The 24521-nt window shown below is 34.7% G+C and overlaps 1 protein-coding gene across 1 annotated transcript in view; it reads left to right on the forward strand.

Moving 5' to 3' along the window:
* Positions 1-24521, forward strand: part of LOC109091055 (potassium voltage-gated channel subfamily H member 7-like) — an 89878-nt gene continuing 65357 nt past the window's right edge. Inside the window, exons 1-2 of the mRNA XM_042731877.1 lie at positions 1-563; positions 2304-2543. Of these exons, the coding sequence (XP_042587811.1) occupies positions 488-563; positions 2304-2543 (316 nt within the window). The 5' untranslated portion in view covers positions 1-487. The remainder of the gene's footprint in view (positions 564-2303; positions 2544-24521) is intronic.

Below are 24521 nucleotides of genomic sequence, written 5' to 3' on the forward strand. Positions count from 1 at the left end.
CTTACATTCATTAGTTTCATAAATCCTAGCCTCTGCTGTTTTTTTTACACTTCAAAGTCATGAGCGCGATAACTCAACCCCCTTCACGTATCATCGACGGAATGAGCGCCGCTGAGGCTGACTGCGCGCTGGGGTGAGTTTAGTGTCAGCCCTGGGCGGCGGAGCTCAGTCAAAGCCCCTAGAGGCGGATCACAACACAGTCTTCCATTCGCCTTCAGCACCACATAGGACTTTACCCGTCTGCGGACAGCGATGCTCCTGCATCCGAAGCTCACCCGACTCTTCCTCATCACCGATTTCCGTCGGTGTCGGTTTCGAGGAGTTCAGCCAAGGCTCCGACTCGCGTGCGACTACAACCACCGTATCTGAGTTCACGCCGACAAAAGCGCCCTGAAAGTGGAGAGATCGGACAAAGAGACGCCGCTCAGATGCAGCGATAACTTTGAGGAGGTTTCTTTCGGACGAACAGCTGAAGATTATTATAATCATGCCTGTACGGAGAGGTCATGTCGCACCTCAGAATACCTTTCTTGGAATAATAATACGGAAATTCGAGGGGCAGAGTAAGTATTGCAAAACAAACATAGGCTATACGATTCTTTGTCTTCATGTGATTTAGATCATAAATGAAGTGCTATTATTAATGCATATACAAATACAGCTAATATGCGCTCCTGAACCACAAAACCAGTCATAAGGATCTTTAAAAAAAAAAAAAAAAAAAATTTGATTTATACATCTGAAAGCTGAATAAATAAGCTTTTAATGGATGTGTGGTATGTCAGGATAGGACAAGGCTGAGATACAACTATTTGAAAATCTGGAATCTGAGGGTGCAAAAAAATATAATATTGAGAAAATCTCCCATTAAGTTGTCCAAATGAATTCTTAGCAATGCATATTACTAATCAAAAATGAAGTTTTTATATATTTACAATAGGAAATTTACAAAAAAATCTTCATGGAACATGATGTTTACTTAATATCCTAATGATTTTTGGCATAAAAGAAAAATCGATAGTTTTGACCCAAACAATGTATTGTTGGCTATTGCTACAAATATACCCCAGCGACTTAAGATTGCTTTTGTGCTCCAGGGTCACATATGTACAATATTCACACAGACTCAGCTACATTTAAGGAAAGTCAGTTGTTTGTTTGAGCTTTGTTGTTTGAGCGCATTCAGTGCATTTGTGTGCATATATTTCACTGCTTCTTCATATAAGGTTTTAAACACTATTATCAATAAAACATAAACTATGAAATGACTTAATATATATAATATTATATGTCATACAGCTTTTATAAAGCTTTAGGGCATCAGAGTAACGACAGGAACTGACACAAAGGCTTTCAGAGAGACTGGCAGATGACAGTCAGGAGACTTTCGGCATTGTGGCTCTTTAGTGTTTAGACTTCAGATACAGCTGTCAGATGACTGCGTTTATGTACACAGCAGCTATACCATTGAAATGCATGAATGAAAGCATGCTCTGCATGAATGTATGGTCAGATAAACGATGCTCTCATACTGAAGATTACACACACGCATATACGTAAACATGCACGCAGTGAAATCTAGACTACTGGAGCATATTTAGAGGATTTTTATGGCATGTAAGGTTTTTAAGCACTCATATAAGCTGCTCAAATGATGCAATTAAAAAAACGTTGCAATTTAATAAAAGTTATATAAAATATAAATTTGTATTGATTTAAAAAAAAACAATAAAATGCATTAAATATTACATCATTATACAAGTGAAGTATTAGCTTGTTATTAATGTTCATAAATTACAGACACTAAATCTTTGTTTGTCATTAGTAGTAATAATAATACTCTCTTTTTGTCTTGACTTTTGAGTTCTAGGGGCAACTATGGAGAAACTTGACCAGAGAGAGACCTAAAGATGAATGCATTTATAAATAAAAAATATCAAAACCAATCCAATGTAATTGTAATGTTATAGTCTTTCCAAGTGGAATACACATATCCTCAGTTGGGAATCACTGGTATAAACTGATATCTGATCTTTTTAATCTCACTGTAAACATAAGAAAATCAGAACTTCATGCTTATATGTCAATAAAAACTACAAATGAGATCTGTTTGATTTCAGTTGCTTCTTAAATGGCAATGAAAGATCAAATGGATCTCCTCTTTCGCCTTCGTGTGTTTCCTCTAATGTCTATTTAGATCTGAACAATATCTTGCACTGTGTTCAAATTTGAACAAATTTCTCATCAAATGAACATCCAAGCTCATACTATACTAATTATGTGTGGTGTTTGGTTGTTTACAGATAAGAAGTTCATCATAGCCAATGCCCGGGTCCAGAACTGTGCTATTATTTACTGTAACGACGCATTCTGTGAGATGACTGGATTCTCACGGCCGGATGGCCGGGAGGTCATGCAGAAACCTTGTACATGCGACTTCCTGCATGGCGAGCAAACCAAGAGACATGCGATTGCGCAGGTGGCCCAGGCTCTCCTGGGGTCAGAGGAACGGAAAGTGGAGATTACGTACCATCGCAAGGACGGTGAGTCCAACCCCATCCTTTCCTTTTGGTCAGTGGCTTTGAACTGTGTAGAGAAAGAGAGAAAGATCAACAGAGAGAATGGCTCTGTTCCAAATCCAAGCATCCTTGCTTAGAAACAGAAGGCAGCTGCCTTCTAAGGGGCCGTTCACTCAGGACACGTGTTTGCATTACAAAAAGCTGTGAGTTTGAGTCACTTATAACATGCTTTTAAAAAAGTTTGTAATGAGAAACTTTTTGTATGGTTTATACATCTGTCAAAAAAAAGAGAAGCATTTTAAAAAATAAGCTCCCCTGCAGCTTTCCAGCAGCATCTAAGACAAAATAAATACATAAATAAATTATATATATATATATATATAGATATATATATATATATATATATATATATATATATATATATATATATATATATATAATTTTTTATAGTTTTTCATTTATTATCTGTTTTAATGTTTAACAGCAAAGAAAAAAACAGCCATGAACGTTAGTACTGTAACTGTACTGTTGTTATATTAAATAATGATAATAATAATAATTGTTATTGTTAATAATAATTACTAATAACTATTAAAATAAATAGTAATAATAATAATAATAATGACTATATACATTAATTACATAAGGAAATAGTTAAAATTTTTTAGTGATATTTATTATTGTTTTATTTTTTACAATTTAAATGAGTGAGTGAGTGAATGAATGAATAAAAAAAATGACAATTAGATGTTTTATGCTTCCCAAAGTATAGGTGATAATTATAAATGAAATGTTGTTCAGCTAAACTGACATTTAATACTTTAATATTTTACGGTACTGAAAGAATTTTGTGTATTATTACACTTATGTAGTTTAAGTGCACATATGACGACACCTATAATGGCAGCTCACTAGGTTTGGAACAGAAGAAGAAATGTGAGTAGTGTGTCTCTTTTTCACACACCCTCTCTCTTTTGTTTTATCTCTGCTACAATATCATAAGTGTCTCATTTGGTGGGGAGGAAAGCTGATTTCAGCTGAAGTGTGCAGTGAAGCAGGCTCACTAATGTGGGCATCCTTACACCCGCCTAGAGCTACTCAGTCAAATTCAGCACTCAGCCTGTCCAATCCCTTCAAACACACGGGATTAAAGAAAAACACGCCAGCGTCTGCTGTTACTGCTCAGATCGGCCTCTGCTAGCACTGTTTGAACAGCTACACAGGAAGATGCTTTACTGATGAGCCAGAAACCCAGTGTGTGCGTTACATGAGCCATGAGGTCTCCCTGTCCCTCTGGGTTACAAATTATGCTCCAATGATATTTATTTCCTTGAGAAGTTCTGATTTAAAATAGCTCCAATAACTTAAAAATAGAAAGTTTTGTTATTTTATTTTATTAACTTTTTTAATGAAAAAGTTATTTTATAACTTTTTTAATTAAAGTGACAGTCTATTCCACAGTTTTTTTTGTTTGTTTGTTTTGTTTTGTTTTTTTATTTTGATTTCTGATATAAAATAGCTCCAAATACATTCAAAATTTTGTATTTTCTGTTCATTTTTTTTTTCTTATTCCACAGTGGAAAATATAAAGAGAAAATGCATATGATTCTGTCCACTAACTTGACTGATGTTTTTAACTTGATTAATACAATTTATTCACTTGGGAGGACAATAAAAAAAAAAGCAGAAAAACAATCCAGGAAATCATAGAGTGATAAGTTTTTTTTGGCCACTCAGCAACCATCCAGAACACCCTAGCAACCAAATCAAATTCACAGAAATTCCATGGCAACCACCCACGACACACTGGATTTGTGATTATGAGATTTGCACAAGCAAGCACCTTCATATTATTATAAACACTTCCAAATAAACAACTAAATCGTTAATTAAAATATATTATCATATATACTTTTTAAATTTATAAGTAATAAGTAATTAAGTAATTAATAAGATTAATAAACAACATAAAATTATGAAAAAATGTATTTGTTGACCTTCATGTCATGTGACAATTAACTGATACCAGTGAACTATAAACATGCAAATGAGTTGATAAATGAATAAAATATTAACCTAAGATCTCATTATCATTAAATCACATATTTTACACCAAAGGGGTTTGGCTGAGAAATGTATAATTGATAATCTAATATACATAAAAATCCCCCGAGTAAATGCATAACTGAAATGTTGACATTTGACAATAATAATACCGACCAGTAATTTATAGTAAAAATAATCAGTGAACCACAACATGAATTTAACTAGATGCGGTCAAAAAAGATCCATATGTAGAAGAAATGTCCAGAAAATAGGTAATACTACAGAAAAATCAAATATGTGTGTAACAGCATACAGTACTTTTACTAGTTCAAGACCCTTTTAATTGCAAGAATGCAAGGAAAATTAATAGGCTGACATACCAATAATGTACCATAGGGATACTGACTGTAAATACACAGTATAAACTGTGTTTGTGATATCTATTAAACACATAACAGCATATCTCTGTAATATTGCACGATGAACTTCAGCTGGGGAATATATATACTGTATATATATATATATATATATATATATATATATATATATATTAAAGCTATTGTTTAATCACTCGCCTTAGTAGTTTCAGCTGAATACTGCAATTTAATAGATCCTGGTGTCGGGCGATTTCAGCAGCCATTCCCCGTACGTAGATATTAATAAGCAGCGTTTAAGCCAGCATAAAAGTAGGACTGAAACACAGACTGAGCCTCATTAAGGAATCATTAGAGGTTCGGTTAAAGAGTGCTATCAGGCTGAGAGTGAAATTCAACACCCTGTACAGTACACACAGACTAACAATACATCACACCAGAGCAGCACCGCTCACCTGAGACCCAAGGCTTCTGCCAGGAACCTTGTGCAGCCTGTTCAGCCAAATATATTAATTATAAAGAAGGTGTAATTAAATTTGAGATAGACAAGATGTTTAGGAGAAGAAGCACCTCTAAAATGAGCGAATCAGAATCTGATAAGACTTTTGTTGATATTTAATGAATCAAAAGACATATTAAACAACATGTGATGCATTCAAGTGATCAAAAGTGACAGTAAAAATAATGTTATAACGTTACAAAAGATTCTATTTCAAATAAATGCTGTTCTTTTGGACTTTTCTGCTCATCAAAGAATCTTAAAAAACAAGATGTATTACAGTTTCCCTAAAAATATGAAGCAGCACATAATAATTACAACATAAATAGCATGTGACACTGTGGATTAATCATCAAATAATCATAAAAGAACAATTTACAAAGGATCATGTCACACTGAAGCCCATCTCATTTGAGTTTTTCTCTTCTCTTTTTTTACTGTTACGTAATGTGAAGCAAAAAGAGCTTCACATTATGTAACACTTAGGCTCAAAACAAAAGACTCAAAAAAGCTAAACTAATATAATAAAAAGGCAAAGTTCTACCTAAAAAACATCATAATGTCCACCCTTGATCTGCTATAGTCCTGATGACAATCCAAAAAGCAGTTTCTTGTAAGAAGCTACAAAAACACACCTTCAAACACAGCTTCAAACTGATTTAACAGTTTTACAAACAACGAAACAGCAAATTGATTTGCAATTACTACAGTAAGTCACTGTGAAAGCAAATCAGTGTGTGTGTGTGTGTGTGTGTGTGTGTTTGTGTGTGTGTGCAGATCAGGCCACAATGCTGTCATGACCCCTTGTATAGAGCGTTTGTTTAGTACTTCCAGGCACGTTGTGGATGAAGAGGTTTGTGGGTAATGGGCTCTGATGTCACATGCGTGTTGTAGAGCATATGGAGATGTCAGCTCGTGTGCAGTCTTAATGGGGTTGTTACAGCGGTGCATCTGACACCTCACTCGCAGCTCATGATGGATTACAGCGCTCATGCAAAGCTGATGAGCCATCTATTTATTTCCTTACACTTGCTTGTAGTGTCGTTCCTGAACAGAATCTGGTGTCTGAACTAGTTGTTTGGCTGATGAGTCTTGTGGTCTCTGTATCACTGTATCACACAAATTATGTTCCAATTATGTAATGTTTATTTTCCATTAGATATGCTGTCACAAAATAGCTCTAAGAGCATATACATATACCTACATAGAAAGTTTTTTTTTGTTTAATAAGGGGTAATAAATGTATTTTGAAAGTCACTTCCATAATGGAAGATAGTAAAGAAAAAGTTTTTCTATAATATATTTAAATCTTTCCACTGAACACAAAAAAAATAAAATAAAATAAAAATCTGACATAAAACTTTAATAGAATGAATGAATGAAGGAATGAATACAAATAAAATATCAGAAATATTAAGTTTTTTTGGTTTAATTGGGGGAATGACAATTAATAAGTAACTAAAATAATAAAATAAATTATTTGAGGGGGTTAATTTTGTCAAAATCAGTTCCACAATGAAAATATTGAAATGATCATTTTCAGAAAAATATTTTTTCCATTGTGGAATTCCACTTAGTTGATTGTTGATTATTTTAATGAGATGCTATTTATACACATGGGAGGACAATAAAACAAAAAAAATCATAAAATAGCTCCAATAGATTACATTTTTAAAATAATAAAATACAATTCAAATATCAGAAATATTAATAAATCTGTGTATCAAATGCCCCTTTCTGCTGATTGGTCAGCTTAAGATCAAACGGTGCCGTCATAATTTCTTCCTCAGTTCTGCGAGGCCAAAAAATAGTCCCCCGCTGCTGCAGTTGTACAGATTTTTTATGCGTTATTTGCAACTACATTTTATCTTTTTCTCATCAAACAACCAGACAAATAAAAACTTGTACCAGGGCAGAACCTAGACAGGGCTTTCTTCTGTGAAGACCAGCGGTTATTAAAGTGCCAGAGGGTTCGCGAAATAATTTGCTATAGCCTACCTTATTCTTTAGCTTATTCTTAGCTTCCTCATTCGAGCTTGTATATTTACACACACACACACACACACACACACACCACACACACACACACACACACACACACACACACATATATATATATATATATATATATATATATATATATATATATATATATATATATATATATATATATATATACAATATACATAGTATTTTTATGTTTTTAATTTTTATTTCTTAGTTTTAGCTTATTTTTTTATTTTTATTTAAACTAAACAAAACTGAGAAATGTTGCCTTGGGTAACTAGCTGAAATGTGATTTGTGATTTACATAGCAAGGTTTTTTTGATAAATAAATTAGACCAAAATGAATAGAATAGAATAGAATAGAATAGAATAGAATAGAATAGAATAGAATAGAATAGAATAGAATATGTAAGTGCTAGTATTAATTGGTCAGGTGATGGCAAAAAAGATTTGTCTTTAGATGTTTTCTGAAAATGAATAAAGATTCAGCTGCTTGGATTGAGATAGGCAGGTCGTTCGACTAGCTGGGGACAGTCCAGGAAAGGTCCGTGAGAGTGATTTTGTGCCTCTTTGGGATGGCACCACAAGGCATTGTTCACTTGCAGAACGCAAGTTTCTGGAGGACTCGCAGGTCTGAACTAGCGAGTTTAGTTATATTGGTGCAGTGCCAGTGGTCATCTTGTAGGCAAGCATCAGTACCTTGAAATTGATGTGAGTGGCTACTGGCAGCCAGTGCAAGCTGATGAAGAGAGGTGTGACATGAGCTTTCTTCGGCTCGTTGAAGACCACTCTCCCTGTTGCATTCTGAATCAGTTGCAGAGGCTTGATAGAACATGCAGGAAGGCCCGCCAAGAGAGCATTACAATATTCGAGTCTGGAGAGAACAAGAACTTAGACAAGGAGTTGTGCGTTCTTCTCTATTATGAAGGGTCTAATCTTCCTGATGTTGTATAAGGCCAACCTTCAGGACCGGGCCATTGTAGCAATATGGTCTGTGAAACTTTACTGATCGGCCATCACAACTCCAAAGTTCCTGGATGTCCTGGAAGGAGTTATGGTTGATGAACCTAGCTGTATAGAGAGGTTGTGATGAAGTGCTGGGTTGACTGAGACCACAAGCAGTTCTGTCTTAACAAGGTTGAGTTGAAAGTGATGAACCTTCATCCAGCAAGAAATGTCTTTGGTTACTCTGACAGGCTGCAATGCGAACAGCTACTGATCATCTTGTTGGAATGAGAAGTAGAGTTGCGTGTCATCAGCATATTAATGATAGGAAAAGCCATGAATCTGAATGACACCTCCTAAAGATGACATGTAGATGGACAAGAGAAGTGGTCCAAGCACTGAGCCTTGAGGAACCCCAGTAGCAAGAAGTTGTGACTTAGAAACCTCACCCCTCTAAGACACCCTGAAGGACCTACCAGAGAGACAAGACTTGAACCACTGGAGTGCGGTTCCTGAGACACCCAACTTCATGAGGGAGGACAGGAGGATCTGGTGGTTAACTGTGTCAAAAGCAGCAGAAAGATCCAGCAAGATGAGTATTGAAGATTTGGAAGCTGCTCTTGCCAGTATCAGGGCTTCAGTAACTGAGAACAGTGCAGTCTCATTTGAGTGGCCACTTTTGAAGCCAGATTGGTTGCTTTCCAGGAGGTTGTTCTGTGCAAGAAAGTTGGTTGAACACAACTCGCTCAAGTGTCTTTCACATGAACAGAAGAAAGGATACCGGTCTGTAGTTTTCTAAAAGTGCTGCATTTAGAGAGGGTTTCTTAAGCAGTAGGGTTACCCGAGCCTATATGAATGTTGCGGCAGTTGTACCAGAGTGAAGGGAGGTGTTGATAATGTGAGTGAGCGTGGGTACAAGTGAAGAAGAAATGGCCTGAAGGAGGTGAGTGGGGATAGGATCAAGCGGACAGGTAGTAGGATGATTGGAAAGGAAAAGTTTAGAAATGTCTGCCTCCGAGAGTGGAGAGAAGGAGGAGAGAGAATGAGTATCTGTGGTTATGAAGTTTTTGTCAGTTTGTGGTGTGGAGAATTGGTCGCTGATTACTCTGTATAGAACATGACCAAACAGTTTCCAAACTATCAAGCAATTTTTGTAGTTTACATTTTTATCAAACAACACTAAACACTACTAGCATTATAATAAATTTGAGTGGTAAGTCCAAAAGATGCCTTTTTCCTCTGTCGGATACTGTTTGAATTGTAACATTTCTGCTTGTGTTCAAATTAATTAATTAATTAATAGAAGGAGCAATAATTCCTATGCTCATATACTCCTATATGCTATTTTTTTTTACTTTGAAACTTGAAACACTTTGAGATGGATTATTTTCATGCTAAAATAAGTTAGGATCAACACTGAGGATCAATCCATCCATCTTTAATGGTGGATGAATTAAGATAATTTACCAACAATAAATATATCTTATCAGGCATGAAAATGTATTTTTCTTTTCATTTTAATTGAATGGTGGTGAGGCGACAGGAAATGAATGAGAAACGGGAAACCATGAGAACCAGATTCAAACTCGGGTCACCAGCACACAAGCACTATTGCGCAACACGTCAGAGCACATTTACTAACCACTGAGCCATGTCTCTGACATTTTGTATTATTTTTTATAGAAAATATATTTTAGTCCCTGTGACAATGTCATTGCTTGCATATTTGTGACAGACAGCACAGGTCATGGTGTCACTCGCAGCGCCTGTGTCTCTCTGTGAAACTGCACCTGTCATAAAAATGTGAAACCTCATCATCATTTAGTTCCTCGTAATAATGTAAGGAATTTTACAGGTGCAGTTCTAGAGGAAATGAATCTAGATTTGCAAGATGGTACATTTTCAGCAGATGTTTTCTTTAGTAGATGGTTTGTATGTGTTTGATTTGAATCATGTGCATCTTTGACTAGCATTCATCGACTGAAACCACACAGAGTTGCATTTGATGCTTGGTGAGTACTATATATTATAGACATAGCAATAACAAAAATCACAAATTAGATCTCTTTAATAACTTCACGTTCCTCTAGACCTTAATGAGATTAAACTGATAGCAAATGGAAACTTTGGCTTTTATTTTCCTACTTTTCAAATTTTCCTTTTTATATAAATGCTCTAGTAATCATTGAAGTTACTCAGTAATGTCTCAATTTTCTCAGTTTTACTATTTTTAACTAAAACTAAGGCTGATGATACATGGGGCAACTTTTTGAGCAATTTTTGCCAGGCAACTTTGGTTAATGTTGCCGTCAAGCGGGCAACCAGGTGAGACACAGGGCCTACGACTGATTTAAAGTACCCAGATAGAAATTTGTTACCCATTCTCAGTGGGAAAGTACCCAAGCAACACTGTTTAAAAAAGCTAAAGCTATTAAAACATTATTGTTAATTGAACTAAAGCTGAAATACAAAAATATGTAAGCATTAGATGATAAATATAAAATACTGTCTATGAAAATGAGACATTAACTGAAACTAAATGAAAGTAGTTTAAGCACAAAACTTACTAATAAAAAAACTACATTAAAATGGAACCAGGAATATTATAGTTGACTAGAACTTAAACTGAAGTTAAAATTTAAAGGATTAAAAAAGCATTTCTGTCAGGACCACTATCATCAAAGATTACTGACAACTAGCATAAAGTTTGGATTGGCGGTATGGTTCTGTTCTGGGCGAGAACTCTCTGTGCATCCATGCAGCTTAGCATGGATAAGAGCAACGATAACCCCCTTAGGGTAAACAGAACAGAACCAACATAAATGTCTTGCGGATATGTTTAATATTTTAATGTAAACATTTTAGAAATCAGATTCAAAGGGGAATCAGAAGGCCAAATCCTGACTGGACGAGAGGAGGAGCTGGGGATGGAGGAGGGTAATTAGATATTGAGCAACGTGAAAGCTGCTGATAATACTGAAGGACCTTATAAATAGGTGCTGTGTTTTAAGTAAGTATAAATAAGTTAAGTAAGTTTAAATATAATAGTATCAATAATAGTATCTAAACTAATACTAAAATAACCATGAATTGAAATAAAAATCAATGAAACTTAAATAGTACTATTTAAAAAATACATTGAAAAAAAAACATAAATTTAAGCAAATTTCTAAATATTATTAAAAGCTCCAATAACATGTAAAATTATTAAAATAACAGTGGTGTCCGTCCCAAAAGTTAAAGAACTCAATAAGGGCTCAAACATTTTTCATCAAACTCTAATTAATTAAACTCTATTAATTATTAATCAAGTTGGGTAGAAATATCTCGAAATTGATGCCCATATAAAATATGAGAGGACAGAGCAATAAAACTCTTTGCAAACAAACACTTGTGCTGTGCATATGTCGGAGAGGTTTCATTTCACCGTCAGTCATTGCTTGTTTATCATGCGTTTGCTCCTCGGTGAACATGTCAAAGCATGTGTTTGTTGGATCTGTCAAAGTAGCTGCTCACGAGTGTCCTGTCCTTTAAAGGACAAAAGTTGACACCGATCAAGCGTGCCGGAGCTAAAGAGATAATGAGACGGTCGCAGAAACGCTGCAGGGCCGGAGCCATGTGGCGAGCGAAGGTGCTGGGTTTCAGACGCTCTATCTCCTCCGTGAAGGGCTCTATGTTGGTCTTTCTGAAGGCTGGAGGGGTTGGAGGGCTTTGGAGGTACAGTGTAACAGCAGGTGCAGGATGGTTGCTCTTGAAAGGGCAGCATGCATTATTAAAGGGCCACCACCTCTTTGGTTACTCTTGCATCTGTTATGAAATAGTGGCATGTGTTTGGCTGGTCAGATGCATGCATGTCTGGCACAGAGAGTGAGAGCAGTCAGCCAATCAAAATAAAGAGCATTTAAAACATATCATAACATAACATATTTCATTTAAGGTCAGGTGTCATCTGCAGTTCTCCAAAACGGCATTTGCATTTATTTCTCTGTTATAGATAAAGTACTTTAAAAAAAAAAAACTTTTTGTTACCTGAAACAAACATTAACTTTATTTCAGCTTGTTGTCATGGCAGCATTTCTCATTTTCTTTTAGTTCAACTTAAATAACTAAAACAGAAATAAAAAATTAATAAATACACAAACATTTTTTTAACAAAACTAACAAAATCACTATAAAATTACTAAAACTTAAAAACTAAAACTATAATAGCATATCAATGATACCAAAATAGTACTTATTTTCAAAGCATTAAAATAATAGTTTTTTCAAAAATGTATATTTATTTTTCATCATTTACTGACTATTGCAAAGCACAAAAAATAAAAATACCATAAAATCTCACAAAAGAAATTCATATAAAGTTTGTACAAATTTTTTGAAGTCATCTGATAAATTTATGTGACGAACAGGACTGAAATTTAAGCTAATATTCAAAATATTTTGCATAAAGAAAATGTTTTTTTTTTCATTGTAACATTGTTTTTCATTATACAGTTTTATTTATTTATGTAAATAAGCATAAAAGTAGCTCAACAAATACTACATTATGTTTTTATACATCATATAGTATTTGTTGCACTCCCACCCCCCCCCCCCCCCCTTCACATTGCAATAATGACAATAATTTTTCTTCTTGCATTGTTGTAATTAGAATTGTGCTTGTCAGTATAAATCAGCTTCTTATGGTTGGCAGAATCCATTTTTGGGTCAACTATTCCTTTAAAACAAACAAAAAAAGCCACACAAAAGATGTTCATCCAGCAAAAAATCCATAACACATCAACAATACATCATTTCATCACCACCATCATAAAATACTCAAAAAAAAAGTCCTTAGAATTTTCTATGAAGTAAAAATTTGGAAATACAGTGAAGGTATAGAGCTATAAATGAATGTGAATAGCAGCTCAGATGACTTGATGAAAAATGTTTGAGTTCATACACGCCTTTCTAGAGAAACAATTGAGATATCTCACATGGGATTTTTCTCTGAACTCTTGTGTTTAAGATTCATCACGCATGTTCCATTAGCACGTCTGACCAGCACCAGCAGATGGGCAGTGCATTATAAAGCGCATATGTCTGTCCAATACATCAGGACCTCTTCTAATGAAACATATCTCCTCAGTTAAGGGAAGCCTTTTTGAAAGCAATCCAGATGCAACCTAAACCATCTGGTCCTCTGCCGCTGCCAGCATCGCCTACCGCTCCTTCTGTTCTCCACTGTAATGCAGCAAGATTGAATCTGGCTCGCACATACGAATGAATGTGGAGATCATGTGGATTCCATTGTGAAATCCTTATTTAGAACAAAAGCTTTCAGAGCAGTGACTGGTTTTTGGGAATTCATAAACATCGCTTTGGATTGCAATTGCATTATAATTTGAATGAACTGAAGACTACCAGTTAGTCATTGACTTACCAGACAGTGGTTTTGTGTGACGGTGCCTTTATAAAGTTTCAGACTGCCTTCCAAGACCTCAAAACATCACATCTGATGATCTGGAACCAATTCAAGTGAGCGTTAGACTAGAAAACCAAAATAAATGTCAAAAGCAATAGTCTAGTTATTTACTCAAACTCTTGTCATTCCAAACCACATGCTGTTATTTGTTGAGTGATTTTATATATATATATATATATACACAATAACATTTCATAGTAATGGAGTTGCACTCATGAAATGCGAGGAAAACAAAAACAAGATTTTGTGGCCACAAATGGCGAATTCTTTGCCATGACTTCTATTATTAAAGGGCTCATATGATGCGATTTCAAATTTTCCTTTTTCTTTGGAGTGTTACAAGCTCTTGGTGAATAAAGAAGATCTGTAAAGTTGCAAAGACTAAAGTCTCAAATCCAAAGAGATATTCTTTATAAAAGTTGAGACTCGTCCATGCCCCCTGAAACGGCTCGTTCTAACACGCCCCCACATCTCTACGTCAGTATGTGGGAAGAACTGCATAACGCCGCACAGATGTTCACGCAAAGAAAGAAGGCGTACCTTTTATTCTCATTGTAGTATTGTTGTTGCCGCCGCCATGTCGTATAGACGCTGTGTGTTTCACTGTGAAAGCGAAACTACTTTGTTTGGCCTTCCAAAAGAGGATGATACCCACTTTGTCATGCCTGGAGCTGATCCGTGCTGGTTGCCGAGGAAATACATCAACTTTGCACTGTGGATCACTGAATAGGCTTTCACCGTGGATGAAGCGGAGTCCAGCCCGGGGTCGTCACATGTGGCACGCACAAGGTACGCTCCTTCGTAGAATCCAACTCAAGCCGGCCACGGTTCACTCTAGACCGCGGCTCACTCTAGGCCTCCAGCCTCTGCTCACTCAAGGCGTGTGACGCTGTTTCCTTCCAAAGAAGACACGACTAGAAATCATGTTTATATCCCGTTTATAATGGTTTTTATATTTATATATAATATATATATATATATGTTTCGTTGCTCCTGCCGGACAAGGCATCACAATATGTTAAGAGGCATAAGGTTTCCGTCACACGCTTGAGTCACAACGCGCTGGATAGCTGGCCAAACACAGCACAACTCGCTTTTCAGAGAGATGAGCCTTGTGAAAAATTTACAGGTTTCAGAAGGCAGGGCATAGAGGAGAAACAATAATGTACAGTATGTGGAAAATAATGTATTTTTTTTTTTACTTTAAACCGCATAAACACATTTCATTACACCAAATACACAAAATAATGTTCTTTTTAGCAGCATCATATGACCCCTTTAATTAATTACCTTGTTCCCTCATTTCGAGCCGCATATTACTAATTCATTTTCTCGTTTAGTAAATAGTACACTGTAAAAAAAAAAAAAACATGTAAATTAAATAAAGTTTATTGGAGTACATTTTACTAGAAAATACTGCATCTGTTTTTCTACTGTTTTTCTAATTTTCTACTTAAAAAATTTTTTTTAATTAAATGCATCACTTGCCGTGTGCACTGTAAATACATACAACATAACCACAAATTAATAAGTTAAATATATATATATATATATATATATATATATATATATATATATATATATATATATATATATATATATATAACTAAAACTAAAACTAAAAATTTGGTTATTATAGTGAACTTAAACTAAAAAAAAATTGTTTCTGCACCGATAACCTCATGGTTAGTGTGGTACAGTATATGCAACTGTGCTTGCTGCGACCTGAGTTTGATTCAGTGTTAATTTTGTTGACAAATAGTTTTCATCACCAATATTTTTTCACAGATGAAAACGAGATGATAACGAAATAAAAAAAAAAACTTTCTGAATGACAAAAACAATGACTACAATCTTTTAACATTTTCGTCAATGAATAAAATTGAGATGAAAATGTTAGGGAGAGACGATTGGACAGAGATCCAGTCAGAACCAATCTCCTGCGTGGAAAGGAGGGTCGATGCGCACTTCTCATCTGTAACGCTTTAATCATACGTTTGCATACATTTGCTGCATTTCTCATAAAACGTTAAAAATTGTCAGTGTCTGGGAGTAAGAGAAGAGCAGACATATGGATACATTTTAAAACAGTAGCTACTTAATTCGGTCCGGTTTTCTGAGTGCACACAGCCAAATCACACATACATAAGCACCTCTCAAACAGTGCGCGACTATTGAATTCAGTTCTTTCGCACGTCTTAACAGAGAAATACACACTATACAAGATGTCAAATTGTCCGTTTGGACGAGTATTTACGTAAACACACCAGTGGTTGTCTTCAGTCAATGTAAACTGTTGTTAGAATATCGGATGTACAGTATATTGAATCTGTGCAGTCAATTTTAAAGGAACATCAGCCTAATTTACTTGCTGTTGTCTGTGTCCTTATTGTTAATGAATCAGCAAAAGAAAGGGAGACAACCACTAAAGCTAAAAAAAAAAAATGTTGCTTGAAATAAACGTTAACAGAAATAAGATAGTAATTTAAGTATTTAGTATTTTTAACTATGTAATATGCATATTTTAATATTAACATTTTATTATTTTATTGATATTTAGTATTGACATTTTTTATACTTAATAATAAAACTTATTTCAGCTAGTTGCCAAGGAAACATTTCTCATTTTTATTTAGACTGATTTACTAAAATAACTAAAACTGAAATAAATTAAAAAGTATATACAAGTATCAATATATATATATAAAGATGACAAAAACACTTGACTAAATTACCAATTAATTTAAAAAAATGAAAATGCAAAAGTATAAAAACTATTCAAACTATTAATAAAAACTGTAATCGTATCTCAGTTATACTAAAATAACACTGCTTAGTAAACAAGATCTCAAGCAATGGATTCAGATAAGTCTTGGTTCCTCCATATACTGCCTATTAAGGCAGCATGTTTCAAGTTTCAACACAGACATTCAGAGCTCTCTTTCGGTCCTAAGGCTGATTTCTCATGATGTCACCCAATGGATCATGCTGCTGTAAGACACAGATGATGAGCAGAATATGACAAATGCCTCTCGACCATTTCAGAACATGACAGCGGGGAATATCATCACTGGTGGTTGAGCGAAATCCTGCTTGAATGTAAAAGCCAATCATTTCTGCTCTTGGAGTGGGCGTGAGGCTCATCAGTCTGGAGGACAACTTCAAACAGAGCTGATTAGAAATGAAAGTAGGCCATGTTGTCTGGCTCGCAGCAGCCCCAGTAAGACCAGAGCAAAGCCACATGGCCAGCAGACCGCAAACAAAGGGTTAGTAGCTCTCCTTCCCCTCCTCCATTGATCGTCTCTTATTGGTGGATTCCCAGACCAGTTGTGCATAAACTACAGCAAAACACCCCCGCAACACCACCGCTGTCACAGCGCATTAGACACATACACAAGGGAAAGAGGAACTTTCTATGGTTTTCTCATGCCATTTAATATGTTACAAAAATTCCCATTTCAAATAAATCTTCTCTTGAACTTTCTGTTCATCAGAGAATCCCGAAAAATAAAATGTGTCTGTTTTCACAAAAAATATTAAGCAGCACAACTGTTTTCAACATAGATGATAATAGGAAATGTTTCTTGAGCAGCAAATCAGCATATTAGAATGATTTCTGAAGGATCATGTGACACTGAAGACTGGAGTAATGATGCTGAAAATACAGCTTTGATCACAGAAATCAATTACATTTTAAAATATATAAGCATAGAAAATTATTTTAAATTTTAAAAGTTTTTATCTTTGATCAAATAAATGCAGCCATGGTGAGCAAAAGAGACTTCTTTGAAATACATGAGAAATAATAAATAATAATAATAGTTTACATCTCACTGTTCATACTTTTTTCAGAATCCTGACTTTTTTTAAATTTATGTTGAAATTCATTTCTCAAAATTCTGAGATACTTAGCAGTTCTGAATTTTTGTTTTAACTTTGAAATTTACTTACTTGAATTTCCATGTTGCAGTTCAGACCTTTTTGTTCAGACCTAATTTTTTCCCCGTGAATATTCTGTTCTGATTCATGAGATTCATGAGATGTTTCTGTCAGTCTGAATTGTGAGATGTAAGCACACAAATGCGAGAAAAAAACAACTGAAATTTGAGAAAAAAAAATAAAAATTATTATGTGTCAAAAATGAGCCTCCATAGGCATGTGTTTGGAGGGCCTATGAAATAATATTTGCACCCTCTGACATATTTTCATGTTTTTTTTTCCTCTAAGCTGGTCATGTGTTTTCTCCTGAGTAATGTTCAGCGACACTGGATTAAAACAGTCAACCGCTGGAGATTACTCAAGCATACGCTGTAATCTGATTCCCTCTCACATGTTCATTCAGAATTTGTTTGCCTGTCTTGTTCGTTTTTCTCAACCTTAATGGACGGTCGCCGCTGTATCATTGAGCTGTTGCCTCTAAATTACATTATGCTTAAAAACACACGAGTGAATGACAATGCTGCAACCATTCACCTGTGGTCATTAGACTCTGATTGCTTGTCTAGCGAATTAAAAGCCTCTCGTTTATAGGGAGTTATAGAGTGAAACCCATCCCTCTGCTCGGTAATGACTTAACACAGTCTTTCCTGAAGGTATGACCATTACGGACCTATTTTTAGCCTAAAAAAAAACTCGACTCGCCCAGTGAATGAAACAAAATCTGTTCTCCCTGGGGATGGAGGAACTCAATTGCTCGAGTCTGAGATGAAATTATGAGGGGGAAAAATGTGAAGATTACTGAAATGTTTTATTTTGCATCCGATTTTTTTTTATTATTATTATTGCTCTTCTAGTAAATTGCTTTGTCACCTTGTAATGCATTCACTCTGAATAGACCAATAAAATAATGCTCACTGTAATGGAAACGATGAGGATTTGACAGGTTTTATGACACCCATCATGATGAAGCGCAGCTTTCTATTAAAGATCATCATGTCAGGACTTGCCAGTCACATCTGTCCTGAAAAATGCACAAAAGTCCTGTTAGATGCTGTTATTAATCTCTATTATATTAAACAGAGATAAAAATCTTGTTTCCTCAAAGAGTCAGTACTCATATGATGCATATACAGTACATCATAAATCAATATCGACAAAACTTTAGCAACCATATACATTGCAGCTTGATCTCATAAATGTTACGTGCAAATGGTAACAAATTCTTATGTGTAAATTTCTCTGCATTTTTAAAGTACAATATAGATATATCAACAGCATCTAAAATGCAGGTGATTTAGTGTGAATTAGTCCCAAAAAATACAATGAAAATATTGATTATTATTCCAATATTTATTCACCCAAACAAATTGTCAATTTAGTCAATACAGCTTTACCATTGGACATCATATGCTAATAACAAATAATATTTAGCTAATAATATAAGAATATATAAAAATGTAAAATTATTTTTGGTTGGAAAGGCAATCAGGCACTGAAAAAAAGACTTTTAGTCTTACACTGGTGTGTAGGTGTAGGCAAGATCCAAAAAGATGGAAACACACTGTAATTTATATAATTGAAGGAAGGATGAATGGAAAAATGTACCGAGACATTCTTGATAAATATCTGCTTCCATCTACCAAGATGAAGAAGATGAAATGAGGGTGAACATTCAGCGAGACAATGATCCCAAACACACAGCCAAGGAAACTCTCAATTGGTTTCAGAGAAAGTAAAGTTGATAGAATGGCCAGCCAATCACCTGACTTGAATCCATTAGAAAATCTATTGAAAGAACTCAAGATTAGAGTTTATAGAAGAGGCTCACAGAACCTTCAAGGTTTGAAGACTGTTTGTGTGGAAGAATGGACCAAAATCACACCTGAGCAATGCATACGACTAGTTTCTCCATACAGGAGGCGTCTTGAAGCTGTCATCTGTACGAAGTATTAAATACATTTCAGTAAGCGTGTTCAATACTTTTTCCACGGGTCATTCAGTTTTATTACACAGAACATAATTTCTGAACCTATTTGTATTGTTTTCTTTATATGTATGGATTACTTGGATTGTTACCGACATCTGGTGAAAATATTATGTGAACAGCACCTTTAGAAATATATTCACTGAGAAAAATGGTGATGTGTTCAATACTTATTTTACCCGCTGTATGTACTTGCAAAGTCTCTTTCTCACCATTGTCAGGTGTGAGAAAAAGTTAATTTTGTACACTGGGTGTAAGTCTTCATTCACAAGGTCGTCAGTGAAATGCATACTTGTATTTTGATGACTGCGATGTGCCACATTGTTTTAATTATTGATGGTGGAAATAGGAATCGAATGAAATTTCCATCATCTTGAAAGATGAACTGTGCTTAAATCAAGAGCCATTTATGTGCAGGCAAGTGCAGCAGATGCCGAGTCAATAATATACTGTCATTAGTTGCATTTTGTTTGTTGCACAGCGGTTTAGCTTCTCAATAACATCCAGCTCAAAGAGCACTGACCGTCTTAAAATGAACATGCTTCTAGAACAGTTAACTAATTGTCTTATGCTGATACTGGTGAAGCTGTTTTGGAAGCTGAGAGGAAATTTGGTGACAGATTGGCATTTAAATTGTGGCATATTGATATATCAGACAATACTTGGCTAATTTGAGATTATACTGGCATCAGTTAACAATCCTACAGTTTCTGTTGACTTACAGAAGTGTTAATTCAGTTCCAAATATCTTCTGACACTCTTGTCAATGGATTATAGATATTTTTGTTTTCCGTATTTTTTTGTCAATTTTAGTAACAAAAAAATTGTGTACAGTAAGTGTTCATTTGATTTTTATCAATCTTGTGTATCAGTGTTGTTATTATTAACTAAAACTAAAACAAATACAGTTTTCAATAATTGAAACAAGCTGTAATATAAATATTATAAATATAAAAAAATCTATAACTTACAAAACCATGAACAAAAATTAGAAATGTTCAAATAAATAATTTTAAAAGAAGAAATAAGTAAAAATAAATAAATAAATAAAAACATATGAAATAAGTACTATATTTTAATATATCTACTATAAGTTTATTATAAATAGTATAATTATAAATAGGTACTAGGCTAAGTTATAACTGAAATAAAAATAAAGCTAAATAGAAATACATTAAAAAAATAATAAAAGTGCATAAAATTACCAAAACTTAAATCAAAATAAAAAATAAAAGGTAATTTAAAATATAAATAAATACTCTAATATTACAGAATAAAACACAGCCCATTTAATAAATGGATGACTCTTCTAATGGCTTTAGCTGCACCATCCTGTAGAAGGAAAATACATTATTAGTGTGATTGGATTGAAGAAGCAGAATTTATGATATTATTATTGGATATCTGATTCAGTATTTGGGATAAACAGGAGCTGTATTTGTATGCCTGTTGAGTTAAAAATAGCTGCTCAAGGATAATGCCAAGATGGCCACAGAGTGATTGACGTAAAGTGACCCCTTTATGTCTCATTTGTCCTTATGAAGTTGCATTATATGAGCCATCCTGCTCTCTGCTAATGGCAGCTGACCATTAAAAAGCACATATCCATCAACTACTTATCATCAGTTTCACATTTCCTAAAGAAAATGTGAGTGCTACTCATCTTGTTCTGTGTGGTCAAAGTCAAAAACAGACCTTCATCGTCTGGTCTGTAGAATTGACTCTAGATGTGTGATTGGTTAGTAACAGCTCACCTCTAATATTGCACAGGTTAAACAGGAACTGGTCATTGTGCACGATTTAGTCTGTGAGTGACTGTAGCTGCGTGACAGCTGACAGCTCTATCCTGACTGATGTGCTCAATGCTGAATCCCAGGAGGAGAGGAAGAGCGAAGCGAGCTGGAAAAACACTGAATCGATAAGGTGTCTAAGATGGTTTGTCAGGTGTTTGGTTCCTTGCCACTGTCACCTTTGGCCTTATGTCGGGGTTTAAAAGATGATTAATATTCAGTAGTTATCCAATCACTTGATCGTTTGAGGCAAAGTCACATTACTTTTTTGATGCACATCAAGGACGTTTTTATGTAGATTTTTAGAACTTATACACATCTTGGCATTTCCATCTAGCATTTTTATGCGATATCCCAAAATTTGCATGCAAATAGGTGAATGGAAACATTACTACTGTTATTGAACTGAATTGAATAAACACCGAACTAAACTGAGCGAAATAATGACACTTTGTCATCTGTAGAGCTGCTTATACTTCAAAATGGAATTGGCTTCATAATTGATGAACTTTGCATCATTGACACTGTCACTGAACTGAATCAACATTGAACTGAATTGAGCTGGATAATGACACTATTGCCTTATGTAAAGCTACTTATGTATAGCTGAATTGAATTTTCTGATGTACTTTGCAACATTGATCTGTTATTGAACTGAATTGACTCAAGATTAAACTTTATTGAGCTGGATAATGACACTTGTTTATTCTGTAGAGTTGCTTATACAGTAGCTGACATTGAAGTGGTTCCATAATTGAACTTCACAACACTAATACTGTTATTGAACTGAACTGAATCAACACTGAACTAAATTGAACCAACACTGAACTGAATTGAACTGGATAATGACATCCTTGTCTTCTGTTGAGCTGCTTGTAGTTGAAATTGAAGTGGTTTCATAAATGATTAACTTTGCACCATTGACACTGTCATTGAACTGAATTGAATCAACATTGAACTAAACTGAGCTAAATAATGACACTTTTGTCTTATGTAGTGCTGCTTACACCTGAAATTGAACTGAACTGAATTGAATCAACACTGAACTAAAAAGAGCTGAATATTGACAGTTCAGTTCATGTTCAATGCACGCAGAGAGTGAAAAATAGTTCAGTTAACAATAATGGATGATTTATGATGTTTGGTAGAAAAACAAAAATGTAAAGACCATAAAAATAATATGATAAAGCATATTGTGCATGCATCAAAAAAAAAACATACAGCACGACCAATGTTGTGTGATTCACAATGGGAGTTAAAAAAATAGTTCTAACAAGGGAGTCAAGATGCATCTTTCTCCATTAACAACCATTTAAAAGTAGCTATGCACTCTGAAAATATAAATGGCAAAAATCACACTATTAACAATGTAACTGCTTTCGATGCTGAATGTGGCAGCTGAGTAATGGTTATTAAGAAATGCTTAAAAAAGTATGGCGTAACGTACAGTTTAAAGGTTATTAGTCGCCTGACTTCTCTGAAACATGAAACAGGTTACTGGATATGTCAGAGCTATAGACAATAACACCAGCACTGCCCTGCTCAAGGGTTAATGGCTGTAATCTCTGGGGGGCTCGTAAGTATTTAACATGGGTATCTTTCCTATCTGGTACCTGAAAGGAGTCTGGATACGTAAAGTGTTGTTGCTTTAATATTCTGTGCATTACTGTTTTGACAACGAGTCAAACAATATCTACTGCATTAGCAGAACACGTCTCTATAATGAGCAGCAGAGAGGGAAATTAAGGACTTTTTGGTGACAGATGGAGAAATAGAAGAAAGTGAGAGAGAAGAAAATTGTTCCTTGAAAGTTATCAAACATCACAAACTGATGACTGTAATTTTGAAGGTAAAGTGTGTCATTTCTGTCACTAGTAGCACCAAACGAAATTGCAAAAATAATGGCAACCCAAGATTAAGATTTCTGACCAGATATCTGAATTGGAAACTGTAGACATTTCAGAGTTCAGTGGTCAACATATCATTGATGTCTCACTTGTTATCATCTATGAATTAAAAAAATGGTTCCACAACTGTATGATTATCTTTCGTCTGTCCAAAAAAGAGTTTAGCTGAATTTTTGAGCTGCTTCTCCTCCATAGAATGAAATTGGATAGAGATCAAGTGCTCTTTATGTCTGAAAAGGACAAAGAAAAACACTTTAAATGTCAGAAACTTAGTTTAGAAACTTAAACTTCTGCTCTACTGTACACTATTAAAAATAAAGGTTCCTAAAGGGTATTTTGTGAGGTTCCCCAAAGAACATTTCATTGAAAGTAACCATTTTTTCTTAGTGTAAAGAGCATTTTAATAATCTAAAGAAACTCTTTCCACTATAAAGAATCTTTAGTGGAATGGAAGGGTTCCACAGATGTCTTATCTGACGTCTTATTGGATGTCCTAAGGTTCCATTGATGAATTTATTTTTAAGAGTGTATAAAAGTCTTTTCAAGCCATATGAATTTTAATATGAGGCAAACCAACAAACTTAAATATAGGTTATTATATTCTCATGAGGTTCTTGAGCTGTTTGTACTGTACGTTTAGTATTGATGTCTGTGAAGAACAAGAAACCTGACAACAAACAGCAAAATAAATTGGCTTTGAATGTTAATGGCTTTTTCAAAGGCACATTTAAAACATTTCAAAGGTGTTACATGTTTCAAACAAAGAATCTTTGTTAAGGGCCGTTTTATTATAGGTGGTTGATGACTGGCAGCATTGTTTATCATAGTGATGATGTGTTGATGTTCATACTGCTGAATTCCCTACAATTTTTGGTGAGCTTCACAGCTGTTCACAGTTTTTTTATAATCTGACCACAAATGGGATGTTTAATGCTAGTAAAAAGAAGATTCTCCAGTCTAATGCATTTACATTTATTCATTTACCTGCTGCTTTTATCCAGATGAAATAGCTAAAAATTATAAAAATGGTAAAAATACACAACAAAA

The sequence above is a fragment of the Cyprinus carpio genome, chromosome B9 (assembly GCF_018340385.1).
Source record: "Cyprinus carpio isolate SPL01 chromosome B9, ASM1834038v1, whole genome shotgun sequence".
NCBI lineage: Eukaryota > Metazoa > Chordata > Actinopteri > Cypriniformes > Cyprinidae > Cyprinus > Cyprinus carpio.